We start from the raw sequence: 14,139 nt of genomic DNA on the forward strand, positions 1-14,139 counted from the left end.
ATGGAGCAATGGCGAGAACACACCTGAACAATGGAGGGAAGCAATTTTTATCCTTTACACAGCTTGGCCTTGCTACTGTGTCTTGTCTCCACTGGCTGGAGCCAGACTTCACAATTTAAATTGAAATCTGACTGGCTAATAACTTAAAACTTTTTAAAATAGATATAGGTAGCCAGGCACGGTGGCTCACGCTTGTAATCCCAGCACTTTAGGAGGCTGAGGCAGGCGGATCATGCGGTCAGGAGATTGAGACCATCCTGGCTAACACGGTAAAACCCCATCTCTATTAAAAATACAAAAAAATTAGCTGGGCGTAGTGGTGGGCGCCTATAGTCCCAGCTACTCAGGAGGCTGAGGCAGGAGAATGGCGTGAACCCGGGAGGCGGAGCTTGCAGTGAGCCGAGATGGTGCCACTGCACTCCAGCCTGGGCAACAGAGCGAGACTGTCAAAAAAAAAAAAAAAAAAAAAAAAAACGGTATAGGCAATAGAGAATAAAGGAAAAGAGAAAGTTGCTTGTGAAAGGACTTAAAAAAGTAATATTTCCAAATAAGGAAGGGGCATAGGCTGTGAGCTGTATGTGCCTGTGAGCATGTTCAACACAAATATCTTCGTTAAAGTACAAGGACACAGAATATACCTATTCCTTTATATCTAACAGCTACATAGGATAGGGCTTAACAAAGAGTTATTAGCGCAAAGCAAGGAGGCTTGAAGGAAGTTAGTCTTTAAAAGAAATTATTTTTAACATTTATTATTATTACTACCAGAAGGGAAACTGAAGAGGAAAATTTTTACTTTCTACAATTCCCTCCTCTTGATTTTATAGTTTTTTTTTCCCCCTTTTTAAACTGTTTAAACATTTAAAAAGTTTTGGCTTCGCTGTTTTGCTTACGTTTCTAAAAGAAAAAGTTTTTTTGGTTGATGAAATGCCAGGGTAAAAGGGATAGCAATTGAACTAGATCATAAATACTGCTTTAATTATTTGGCAGAGTGTCTAGTAAAGGTGTTTTACAATACTACCGTACATCCACTTGGGGATGAATAAGGGGGGATTGATGGGGTAGCTCTTGGAGTTCCTGACCTTACTGCATCCTGTTGTCTTTAAAGTATGCCAAATTTTTCCTTTGTCATTGCAGATATGAGGTAAAACTGATCTTGGACGATGGAGGCTGGATGGCCCTTGAGGGCTGACCTGCAGGGTGCTGCACTTTAGGAAATAGCAGAGGCTGGCATAGTTTACTATCCTAGGCTGTGGGATTTTGAAAAGGAGCTACTATGCAGTCTAAGTCTTGTCGATTAGAGGACTATCTGGGTGGAAAGGGGACAACCTGGGCCTCTGGCCTACCGTGCGCACAAGCATTAACAGTCGCTTTTAGAGTGCGGATGAAATATTTAATCCATTTTAGCCAGGCATTTACATTTTGATACCTTGTCTTCACTGCTATTATTTGCCTTAGGTTTTTTACTTTTACTATAGAGATTTTGGTCTTGTCATTGTGATTGGGAGGAATGATTGTTGGAGAGGCTGAAGGAGATTGAGAGTTAGAAGGAGTAATTCTTTTGGTGAAATGGATATACGGGCTGGGCGCGGTGGCTCAAGCCTGTAATCCCAGCACTTTGGGAGGCCGAGACGGGCGGATCACGAGGTCAGGAGATCGAGACTATCCTGGCTAACCCGGTGAAACCCCGTCTCTACTAAAAAATACAAAAAAAAAAAAAAAAAACTAGCCGGGCGAGGTGGCTGGCGCCTGTAGTCCCAGCTACCGGGGAGGCTGAGGTAGGAGAATGGCGTAAACCCGGGAGGCGGAGCTTGCAGTGAGCCAAGATCCGGCCACTGCACTCCAGCCTGGGCGAGAGAGCGAGACTCCGTCTCAAAAAAAAAAAAAAAAGAAATGGATATACGAATTTAAGCACTGACAAAGACCTGTGGAAGCAGTCTGTTTTAAAACTTTAGGGTTCTATAGGACATCAGACTAAGCAGAACATAGAGATTTTGTTTTAGAAGGACAAGAATCTGATTTTTACTAATACAGCTACTGTTCTCTGGATTACTAGTATTCTTACAGGAACTTACTATGTCTTCCTCAAATTAGGAAGTCCAAGAGGGACAGAGATATTTTTCTGAAGTAGTAAGCTGTTTTTGGTTATGTAAATCTTTATAAGGTATAATTAAACAGGCATTAAAAGTAATAACTTGAGAGAACTGCAGGAGACAATCTTTCTAGACAAGGCAGTTGAGGAGGAGGGAGCGCTTGAGGGGGACTGGCCTGGCGTGCACTCCGCACTTCGGGGACGTTATTGCGCGTGGAACGGCTGCTTTTGGAAGACTATTGCCCAGAAGAAAAGATGTTTGGTTTTCACAAGCCAAAGATGTACCGAAGTATAGAGGGCTGCTGTATTTGCAGAGCTAAGTCCTCCAGTTCTCGATTCACTGACAGTAAACGCTATGAAAAGGACTTCCAGAGCTGTTTTGGATTGCATGAGACTCGTTCAGGAGACATCTGCAATGCCTGTGTCCTGCTTGTGAAAAGATGGAAGAAGTTGCCAGCAGGATCAAAAAAAAAACTGGAATCATGTGGTAGATGCAAGGGCTGGACCCAGTCTAAAGACTACATTGAAACCAAAGAAAGTGAAAACTCTATCTGGGAACAGGATAAAAAGCAACCAGATCAGTAAACTGCAGAAGGAATTTAAACGTCATAATTCTGATGCTCACAGTACCACCTCAAGTGCCTCCCCAGCTCAATCTCCTTGTTACAGTAACCAGTCAGATGACGGCTCAGATACAGAGATGGCTTCTGGTTCTAACAGAACACCAGTTTTTTCCTTTTTAGATCTCACATACTGGAAAAGACAGAAGATATGTTGTGGGATCATCTATAAAGGCCGTTTTGGGGAAGTCCTCATTGACACACATCTCTTCAAGCCTTGCTGCAGCAATAAGAAAGCAGCTGCCGAGAAGCCAGAGGAGCAGGGGCCAGAGCCCCTGCCTATCTCCACTCAGGAGTGGTGACTGAGGTTTTTATGTAGAAGGGGAACAAAAAAAAACATCTAAATTTTGAAAAGACCACAAAGCAACAAACTGACCCTCTGTTTTTTTTTGTTTTTTTTTTTTGGAGATGGAGTTTTGGTCTTGTTGCCTAGGCTGGAGTGCAGTGGCGTCATCTTGGCTCACTGCAACTTCCACCTCCCAGGTTCAAGTGATTCTCCTGCCTCAGCCTCCCAAGTAACTGGGTTTATAGGTGCCCACTACCAGACCCAGCTAATTTTTTAGTTTTTGTAGAGATGGGGTTTCACCACGTTGGCCAGGCTGGTCTCAAATGACCCTCCTATTTTTAACTTGGATACCTGCTATTCTGCCAAAAGACAATTTCTAGAGTAGTTTTGAATGGGTTGATTTCCCCCAGTCCCACAAACTCTGAAGCCAGTGTCTAGCTTACTAAAAAAAGAGTTGTACATAATATTTAAGATGCTGAGTATTCATAGGAAAGCTGAATGCTGCTGTAAAGTGCTCTTTAAGTCTTTTTTTTTTTTTTTTAATCCCCTTCTAATGAATGAAACTAGGGGAATTTCAGGGGACAGAGATGGGATTTGTTGTATGATAAACTGTATGTAGTTTTTAGTCTTTCTGTATTGAGAAGCAGTGTTGGGGCATTTTTTAAGATGGCTGGCTACTCTTGTTTTCCCTCACGATAATAAATTTGTCATAACTCAGTAACATGGACTTGCCCCTAGAGGTAGTTGTTGATAATTCTGAAATATTAAGGTCTTGCCAAGCTTCTGATGATTCAAACCTGTACTACTGATTATTAAGCAGGACAGACTGAGCTTTCTGTTGCAAATACCTTGGAGGAGAAAGTAATTTCTAAATGTACAGAGAGGTAACTTGACTATATATGTTGCATCCTGTGCCTCCCTTCATATTAATATTTGATAAAGATTTTAATTTATGTAAAACTTCTAAAGCAGAATCAAAAGCTCCTCTTTGGGACATGGCAAGTCTTTAGGACAGGCGAGACCCTGTATGAATAGTACCAAAGCATTACCGCATGGTAGAGAGCACACTCTATTAAAAATGTTAAGCTATCTGAAAAATAAAATGTGCAAGTCTTCAGGATGGCACAAAACAAAGGTTAATGCTTCTTGGGGCATTTCTTAGAGGGCTTGCTGAGTGTGTAAATATAATTGACTTTTGTGTACATGACTTTGATGACCATTGAAAATCTACACAATTCAGTTTCAGCTCTGGATTACTTCCGTTGACCTTTGTGAAGGTTTTTATCTGTGTAGAATGGGTGTTTGACTTGTTTTAGCCTATTTTTTATTTTCTTTCACTCTGTATTAAAAGTAAAATTTACTAAAAGAAAAGAGGTTTGTGTTCATGTTAAATGGTTTTGGTTTGGCTTCTTTTAGTCAGGCTTTTTGAATATCGAGATATCCTGAACTTAGCACTCTTCAATCCTAAGATCCCCATGAAAAGCCTCTCACTGGAACCCAAACCACAGTGTGCTCTTACTGCCTCTTTTCTGAATAGTCAGCAAAAGCATCGCCAGTTCAGTCTTTTCAGAATGAGGGAGAAGCATTTGCCTGCCTTGTCATAACAAGACTCAGTGCTTATTTTTTAAACTGCATTTTAAAAATTGGGTAGTATAATAATAACAAGGAGTAAGCCACCTTTTATAGGCACCCTGTAGTTTTATAGTTCTTAATCTAAACATTTTATAATTCTTTTGGAAAAAACCTACATGCTACAAGCCACCATATGCACAGACTATACAGTGAGTTGAGTCGGCTCTCCCACAGTCTTTGAGGCGAATTACAAAAGTCCAGCCATTATCATCCTCCTGAGTTATTTTGAAATGATTTTTTTTGTACATTTTGGCTGCAGTATTGGTGGTAGAATATACTATAATATGGATCATCTCTACTTCTGTATTTATTTATTTATTACTAGACCTCAACCACAGTCTTCTTTTTCCCCTTCCACCTCTCTTTGCCTGTAGGATGTACTGTATGTAGTAATGCACTTTGTATTAATATATTAGAAATCTACAGATCTGTTTTGTACTTTTTATACTGTTGGATACTTATAATCAAAACTTTTACTAGGGTATTGAATAAATCTAGTCTTATTAGAAAAAAAAAAAAAAAAGTAATAACTTGCAGTGAGTTAGATTTAGTTATGTTGCCCAGACGCAGTGGCTCACGCCTGTAATGCCAGCACTTTGGGAGGCCAAGGCGGGCAGATCACGAGGTCAGGAGATCAAGACCATCCTGGCCAACATAGTGAAACTGCGTCTCTACTAAAAGTACAAAAAACAGCCAGGTATGGTGGTGGGTGCCTATAGTCCCAGCTACTTGGGAGGCTGAGGCAGAAGAATGGCGTGAACCCGGAAGGCAGAGCTTGCAGTGAGCCAAGATTGTGCCATTGCACTCCAGCCTGGGCGACAGAGAGAGACACCGTCTCAACAACAACAACAAAAAAGATTTAGTTCTGTTAATAATAAGATGGGAAGTAAAGGGAAGAAAAGAAAAAGAGAGAAAGCTTTTTTTTACCTTTAATTTGGTAGGGCTTAACCTTGGAACAATGGTCCATGATTCTGAAGGTGATGATGCTTTTTTGACTTGGGTATGATGTGTCCATCCTTTTTTTGCTGTGCAAAGGCAGTCTTGGTGGTTAGCAGCACAAGGTAGGGTCCTTCCTAGGCTGGCTTGAGTTTTTTTTCCTTTTTATTTTTGATGAGGACGTGGTCCCCAGGCTAGTGCTGGTGTGCTGGAAATTCTAGGGGTGATACCTGTGCTAAAAGACTTTTATTTATTTATTTTTTTTGAGATGGAGTCTCGTTCTGTCACCCAGGCTGGAGTGCAATCGTGTGATCTCTGCTCACTGCAACTTCCGCCTCCTGGGTTCAAGCCATTCTCCTGCCTCAGCCTCCCAAGTAGCTGGGATTATAGGCACCCACCACCACGCCTGGCTGTTTTTTGTACTTTTAGTAGAGACGCGGTTTCACTATGTTGGCCAGGTTGGTCTCAAACTCCTGACCTCGTGATCCGCCTGCCTTGGCCTCCCAAAATGCTGGGATTAATAAATTTTTTAATAACATTTTTTATGACTTTTACAATCTTTGACATGCCTCAACTTTCTGATTTTCTTTTACCCTATTTCTCTCCTCAGTCTCACCCTCTTTCTCTGATCTCTGTCTCTTTCAGCCTCTCTCTTACTCATTTTCTCCCTCTAGTTCTCTCTCATTTGCGCTTTTTCTTCGTCATCCCCTTTCCTCTCTCCCATTTTAACGGTCCCGCCGGGAAACAGCATGGGCCCTGCCCCCGAGCCGCTTTCTGTCTCTCCTTTTTATTTCCGATTTCTCTTTTCATTTTTTCCTTTTTTCCTTTACACTTAGTCTCTTGGGCTGGGTGGGATCCGTGTGGCCGCAGTCCAGGCCCAGAGCTGCCACTGGCCCAGAGGCTGGGCAGATGCCCGACGCAAGTTGCACGAGTCATTAACCCTGGGCCAGAGGGCCCCTTTTTCTTTCTTTCTTACGTTTACATCCACAGTCTTTACAGCACTTGCTTTGACCTTCTCCTTTAAAGTACTGACCTTGCCTTCTTTCTCTTTGCATTCCTGAGTTCTCTTTCTTCTTTTACCTTTTTTTTTTTTTTGAGACGAAGTCTGGCTCTGTCGCCCAGGCTGGAGTGCAGTGGCGCGATCTCGGCTCACTGCAAGCTCCGCCTCCCGGGTTCACGCCATTCTCCTGCCTCAGCCTCCCGAGTAGCTGGGACTGCGGGCGACCGTCACCTCACCCGGCTAGTTTTTTGTATTTTTAGTAGAGAAGGGGTTTCACTGTGTTAGCCAGGATGGTCTCGATCTCCTGACCTCGGGATCCGCCTGCCTCGGCCTCCCAAAGTGCTGGGATTACAGGTGTGAGCCACCGCGCCCAGCTCTTCTTTTACTTTTAGAAAACTTTGGGGCCGGGCGCGGTGGCTCAAGCCTGTAATCCCAGCACTTTGGGAGGCCGAGACGGGCGGATCACGAGGTCAGGAGATCGAGACCATCCTGGCTAACACTGTGAAACCCCGTCTCTACTAAAAAAAAAATTCAAAAAACTAGCCGGGCGAGGTGGCGGGCGTCTGTAGTCTCAGCTACTTGGGAGGCTGAGGCAGGAGAATGGCGTGAACCCGGGAGGCAGAGCTTGCAGTGAGCTGAGATCGCACCATTGCACTCCAGCTTGGGCGACAGAGTGAGTATCCGTCTCAACAAAAAAAAAAAAAAAAAAAGAAAGAAAACTTTGGAACTTTGTTAAAAGATTTTTGCTTTCTGTCGCTGCCTTTCTCTCTCTCCCTGCTGGTCTTTCCCTACCTCTGCCAGCCACCCATGCTGCTGTTCTCCCCTCTCCTTCCCTTTCCCCTAGGGAGCCGCCAGTGGGAGTGGAGCCTAGCCTCTTTCTTCCCCCAGGAAGAGGGGAAAAGGAAGTTGTGAATATCTTTTTTACTACTGGAGGTTTGTGATGTTTAATCTCCCCCAATGGGGACTTTTCACCTCTTTTTAACCTTTAAGACATCCCGACTAAGGCATACTTCACACCGCCCCCCACCCGCCCCTGAGGCTTTTCTTTCCTCAGTCCTAAGGAATGCTTTAGGGCCCCTGCAGTTTCTCTTACGTTGGTATGTCCTCACCAAGCAATGCTTTACTGCCCCAGGCTTTTCTTTTCTTAGTCCTGACCACCAAGGAAATACTTGACCAGCTCCTCCAGTATTTCCTTCCTTGTCTTATGCATGAGGTTACCTGGCCCACGCAGTATGTGAGGATCCTTTACTCCAGCTTGCTGGCTGCTTTCTTTCCGCGTTGCTGAGAGTCCAGGTTTATTCGTCACACCACGTGGGGTCTCGATTCCTTACCCCTGAGGCCATCGCAACGAGGCAGTGGGGCGCCTCCTCATGAGAGAGGGCTGGAGACTGCCCCTGGAGGGCAGTGTATACCCATAAGGGCCACCATTTTGCTATAAGTAAAACGTTTATTTAGAAACAGAATGCGGCCGGTGCGGTGGCTCAAGTCTGTAATCCCAGCACTTTGGGAGGCGAGACGGGCAGATCACGAGGTCAGGAGATCGAGACCATCCTGGCTAACACAGTGAAACCCCATCTCTACTAAAAAACACACAAAAAACCAGCCGGGCATGGTAGCGGGTGCCTATAGTCCCAGCTACTCGGGAAGCTAAGGCAGGAGAATGGCGTAAACCCGGGAGGCAGAGCTTGCAGTGAGCTGCCATCCGGCCACTGCACTCCAGCCTGGGCAAGAGAGCAAGATTCCATCTCAAAAAAAAAAAAAAAAAAAGAAAGAAAGGGAACAGAATGCTTGTTCCTAAATACTATAAGGAAAAATTCGCATTTAGACAGAAAGTTTTTTTTAGCAAGGCAATTTTACTTTCTGCAGAAAGGGTGCTCCTCGCAGATGGAACAATGAAGAGAGCACACCTGAACAATGGAGGGAAGCAATTTTTATCCTTTAGGCAGCTTGTCCCTGCTACTGTGTTTTGTCTCCACTGGCTGGAGCCAGACCTTACAATCTAAACTAAAACCTGACTGGCTATAATAATTTAAACCTTTTAAAAATAGGTATAGGCAATAGAGAACAAAGGAAAAGAGGAAGTTGCTTGCGAAAGGACTTAGAAAGTAATATTTTCAAATAAGGAAGGGGCATAGGCTGTGAGCTGTATGTGCCTGTGAGCATGTTCAGCACAGATACCTTCGTTAAAGTACAAGGACACAGAACGTACTTATTCCTTTATATCTAACAGCTACATAGGATAGGGCTTAACGAGTTATTAGCACAAGGACATAGAATGTACTTATTTTTTTTTTTTTTTTTTTTTTTTTGAGACAGAGTCTGGCTCTGTCGCCCAGGCTGGAGTGCGGTGGCCGGATCTCAGCTCACTGCAAGCTCCGCCTCCCAGGTTTACGCCATTCTCCTGCCTCCACCTCCCAAGTAGCTGGGACTACAGGCGCCCGCCTCGTCGCCCGGCTAGTTTTTTTTTTGTATTCTTTAGTAGAGACGGGGTTTCACCGTATTAGCCAGGATGGTCTCGATCTCCTGACCTCGTGATCCGCCCGTCTCGGCCTCCCAAAGTGCTGGGATTACAGGCTTGAGCCACCGCGCCCGGCGAATGTACTTATTTCTTTATACCTAACAGCTACATAGGATAGGGCTTAACAAAGAGTTATTAGCACAAAGCAAGGAGGCTTGAAGAAAGTTAGTCTTTAAAAGAAATAATTTTTAACAATTATTATCCTTTAATAAAAAAGGAAACTTAAAAAAGAAAACGTTGGCCAGGTGTGGTGGCTCACACCTGTAATCCCAGCACTGTGGGAGGCCGGGTTCAGCGGCTCACCCCAGTAATCCCAGCACTGTGGGAGGCCGGACATGGTGGCTCACCCCTGTAATCCCAGCACTTTGGGAGGCGAGACGGGCAGATCACGAGGTCAGGAGATCGAGACCATCCTGGCTAACACAGTGAAACCCCATCTCTACTAAAAAACACACAAAAAACCAGCCGGGCATGGTAGCGGGTGCCTATAGTCCCAGCTACTCGGGAAGCTAAGGCAGGAGAATGGCGTAAACCCGGGAGGCAGAGCTTGCAGTGAGCTGCCATCCGGCCACTGCACTCCAGCCTGGGCAAGAGAGCAAGATTCCATCTCAAAAAAAAAAAAAAAAGAAAGAAAGGGAACAGAATGCTTGTTCCTAAATACTATAAGGAAAAATTCGCATTTAGACAGAAAGTTTTTTTTAGCAAGGCAATTTTACTTTCTGCAGAAAGGGTGCTCCTCGCAGATGGAACAATGAAGAGAGCACACCTGAACAATGGAGGGAAGCAATTTTTATCCTTTAGGCAGCTTGTCCCTGCTACTGTGTTTTGTCTCCACTGGCTGGAGCCAGACCTTACAATCTAAACTAAAACCTGACTGGCTATAATAATTTAAACCTTTTAAAAATAGGTATAGGCAATAGAGAACAAAGGAAAAGAGGAAGTTGCTTGCGAAAGGACTTAGAAAGTAATATTTTCAAATAAGGAAGGGGCATAGGCTGTGAGCTGTATGTGCCTGTGAGCATGTTCAGCACAGATACCTTCGTTAAAGTACAAGGACACAGAACGTACTTATTCCTTTATATCTAACAGCTACATAGGATAGGGCTTAACGAGTTATTAGCACAAGGACATAGAATGTACTTATTTTTTTTTTTTTTTTTTTTTTTTTGAGACAGAGTCTGGCTCTGTCGCCCAGGCTGGAGTGCGGTGGCCGGATCTCAGCTCACTGCAAGCTCCGCCTCCCAGGTTTACGCCATTCTCCTGCCTCCACCTCCCAAGTAGCTGGGACTACAGGCGCCCGCCTCGTCGCCCGGCTAGTTTTTTTTTTGTATTCTTTAGTAGAGACGGGGTTTCACCGTATTAGCCAGGATGGTCTCGATCTCCTGACCTCGTGATCCGCCCGTCTCGGCCTCCCAAAGTGCTGGGATTACAGGCTTGAGCCACCGCGCCCGGCGAATGTACTTATTTCTTTATACCTAACAGCTACATAGGATAGGGCTTAACAAAGAGTTATTAGCACAAAGCAAGGAGGCTTGAAGAAAGTTAGTCTTTAAAAGAAATAATTTTTAACAATTATTATCCTTTAATAAAAAAGGAAACTTAAAAAAGAAAACGTTGGCCAGGTGTGGTGGCTCACACCTGTAATCCCAGCACTGTGGGAGGCCGGGTTCAGCGGCTCACCCCAGTAATCCCAGCACTGTGGGAGGCCGGACATGGTGGCTCACCCCTGTAATCCCAGCACTGTGGGAGGCCAAGGTGGGTGGATCACGAGGTCAGGAGATCAAGACCATCCTGGCTACATGGTGAAACCCTGTCTCTACTAAAAATACAAAAAATTAGCCAGGTATGGTGGTGGGTGCCTATAGTCCCAGCTACTTGGGAGGCTGAGGCAGGAGAATGGCATGAACCCGGGAGGTGGAGCTTGCAGTGAGCAGAGATTGTGCCACTGCACTCTGGCCTGGGTGACAGAGAGAGACTCCGTCTCAAAAAAAAAAAAAAAAGTTTTACTTTCTACAACGTCCCAACCCCCATCAGCCTTGTAGAGGTTCAAACTGGCTGGATCCCGTGGGATCCTCTGTCACCTAGGGTAGGAGCAAACCTTCAGGCAGGTCTTGGAAAAGCCTCTCAGAGGCCCCACTGAGCTCACATCTCATACCCATGGCGGGGTTCAATCCCTGGAGAGAAGGGTCTGCAGCCGCCTTCACCCACCTTGCCCTTGGGGAAGGGTTGACTCAGGCCAGTAGTTCAGAGAGATGCCTTTCTCAAATATAAACCCCACCGTGGCATGAAGAAAGGTGCTGAAGCATCCTCCAGCACAATTGCAGAGGGTCTGTGCTCTCAGAAACCGCTGCAGACTTCTCACAGCTTTGGTTTCTCAAATGAAAAGGGCATCCAAGAAGCAGAGGATCAGGGCCACTGTGGCCTGAATGCCTGTGTCTTCCCAAAATTCATGTTGAAATCCCCACCCCCAGGGCAATGATATTAGGAGGTAGTACCTTGGGAGGTGATGAGGCCATGAGGCTGGGGTCCTCATGAACTGCATTAGTGCCCTTATAAAATGGGCCCAAGGGAGGACACAGTGAGGAGGTGCTATCTATAAACTGGAAAGTGGGCCCCCATCAGACACGGATTCTGCCAGTGCCTTGGTCGTGAACTTCCCAGCCTCCAGAGCAGTGAGACATGCATTTCTGTTGTTTATAAGCCACCCAGTCTATGGCACTTTGTGACTGCAACCCAGACAGACAAAGGGCGTTAGCAGTCAGAAACGTGGGTCCAGGCTCTGGTACCACCAGCTGTGTGACCCAGGGCAGGTGGCTGCACTCACAAGGAAGTCAGGAGCATCCCATGAGAGGAAGTATTTGTGCCTCAGAGCCTGATCCTGGCTCTGAACCAATGTGGACTCACAGACCTGTTTGAGAACTGGATGAAAATATGAACCTTCTTCCCAGGAAAGGGTACAGAGGCAGAGGCATGGGACATTTTGGATACTGTTCCAAAGAACCCTGGAAAAGACCTCCTAGTCCAGTGCTACTTAATGCACAACAATAATATCGAGATCAAGGCCGTGCAATAGAAATATAACGTTAGCCAAATCTGCAACTTAAAAATTCTCTGGGGTGGGCATAGTGGCTCAAGCCTATAATCCCAGCACTTTGGGAGGCTGAGGCAGACGAATCACTTCAGGTCAGTTCGAGACCAGGCTGGCCAACATGGTGAAACCTCATCTCTACTAAAAATACAAAAATTAGCTGGGTGTGGTGGCACATGCCTGTAGTCCAAGCTACTCGGGAGGCTGAGGCAGGAGAATCACTCGAACCCGGGAGGCAAGGTTGCAGTGAGCTGAGATCGCACCAATGCACTCCAGCCTGGGCAACAGAGCGAGACTCCATTTCAAAAATAAATAAGTAAATAAATAAAATAAAATTATCTGGCAGCCACATTTAAAAAGAGAAATCTATTTTATTAACCCTATATATTCCAAATACTGCCATGTCAACATGTATCTATATGTATATTATTAATTAGATATTTTTCTTTTTTTATATCAAAGTCTTCAAAATCCAGCATATATTTCACACTCACAGAATATCTCAATTTGGAATAGCCACATTTCAAGTGCTCTGTAGCTGCATGTGACTAATGGCTACTAAATTGGACAGCACAGCCCTAACCTGTTCAAGACTCCTTAACAAGTTACTCCCTTTACTCAAGCTTTGACATGGCCAGGCCTCAATTAGTGCTTCTCAAACTTGACTGTGCATACGAATCTCCTGGACTCTGTTAAGTTACACATTCTGACTCAGTAGGTCTGTGGGAGGGTCCAAGAGTTGACATTTCTGACAAGCTCCCAGGTGATATGGGATTACTGAGCCCCATATTTTGAGTGAGGGTATAGAACAGTGGTTTTGATGGGGACAGAACCTCCCATAGGAGCAGGTGAAGGCGTAGGTTGGGGGCTACTAGCATGTAGTGGATAGAGTCAGAATCGCCAGCTGCCCTTCAATGCATGGCCTGGCCCGCTCCTGCCACAACTTTTGAGTGACCCACTGGACATTTCGGTAGATGAGGAGAGCAGTGCAAAATTATCTGAGCCAAACACCATTTTCCATAAGAACACAGCCACCCAGAGGCATGGATTATTAAGGACTTGCTCTGCATCATACTCCTTGCCACTAACAGAGCTGGAACCTGCACCAAGAAGTTGGTTTCTAGAGGCTGAGCTCTTAACACTGCACTGCACCATGGAATTCACACATTCTTTTCTTTTTTTTTTTTTTTTGAGACGGAGTCTCGCTCTGTTGCCCAGGCTGGAGTGCAGTGGCCGGATCTCAGCTCACTGCAAGCTCCGCCTCCCGGGTTTACACCATTCTCCTGCCTCAGCCTCCGGAGTAGCTGGGACTACAGGTGCCCGCCACCTCACCCGGCTAGTTTTTTGTATTTTTTAGTAGAGACGGGGTTTCACCGTGTTAGCCAGGATGGTCTCGATCTCCTGACCTTGTGATCTGCCCGTCTTGGCCTCCCAAAGTGCTGGGATTGCAGGCTTGAGCCACCGTGCCCGGCCACATTCTTTTATTTTCTAAGCAATGCAGTGAAGCAAAAAAAAAAAAAAAAAAAAACCCTCCACTGGGCATGGTGGCTCATGCCTGTAATCCCAGCACTTTGGGAGGCCAAGATGGGGGGATTGCTTAAGCCAAGACCTCAACTCTACAAAAAAATAAATAAATTAGCCAGGCATGGTGGGACATGCCTGTCGTCCCAGCTACTTGGGAGGCTGAGGAAGGAGGATCACTTGGACCTGGGAGGTCAAGGTTGCAGTGAGCCATGATCGCATCACTGTCCTCCAGCATGGGTGACAAAGCAAGACTCTATCTTTTTTTTTTTTTTTTTTTTTTTTTTTTTTTTTTTTGAGGCGGAGTCTCGCTCTGTCTCCCGGACTGGAGTGCAGTGGCCGGATCTCAGCTCACTGCAAGCTCCGCCTCCCGGGTTTACGCCATTCTCCTGCCTCAGCCTCCCGAGTAGCTGGGACTACAGGCGCCCGCCACCTCGCCCAGCTAG

General features: G+C 45.4%; 2 protein-coding genes across 12 annotated transcripts in view; one reads left to right on the plus strand and one right to left on the minus strand.

The window, feature by feature from the left end:
- The window catches only part of SYTL3 (synaptotagmin like 3), a 141,530-nt gene that overhangs the window by 47,946 nt on the left and 79,445 nt on the right, over window positions 1-14,139 (minus strand). The gene's annotated exons all lie outside the window — the stretch shown is intronic.
- LOC117097225 (SIN3-HDAC complex-associated factor-like) lies at window positions 2,207-3,066 on the plus strand. The gene is given in 2 exon segments (XM_033234924.1): window positions 2,207-2,557; window positions 2,559-3,066. Coding segments are annotated over 2 exon segments (666 nt in total). The 5' UTR covers window positions 2,207-2,347; the 3' UTR covers window positions 3,015-3,066.

The sequence above is a fragment of the Trachypithecus francoisi genome, unplaced genomic scaffold, assembly GCF_009764315.1.
Source record: "Trachypithecus francoisi isolate TF-2019V2 unplaced genomic scaffold, Tfra_2.0 Lachesis_group15, whole genome shotgun sequence".
NCBI classification, from domain to species: Eukaryota; Metazoa; Chordata; class Mammalia; order Primates; family Cercopithecidae; genus Trachypithecus; species Trachypithecus francoisi.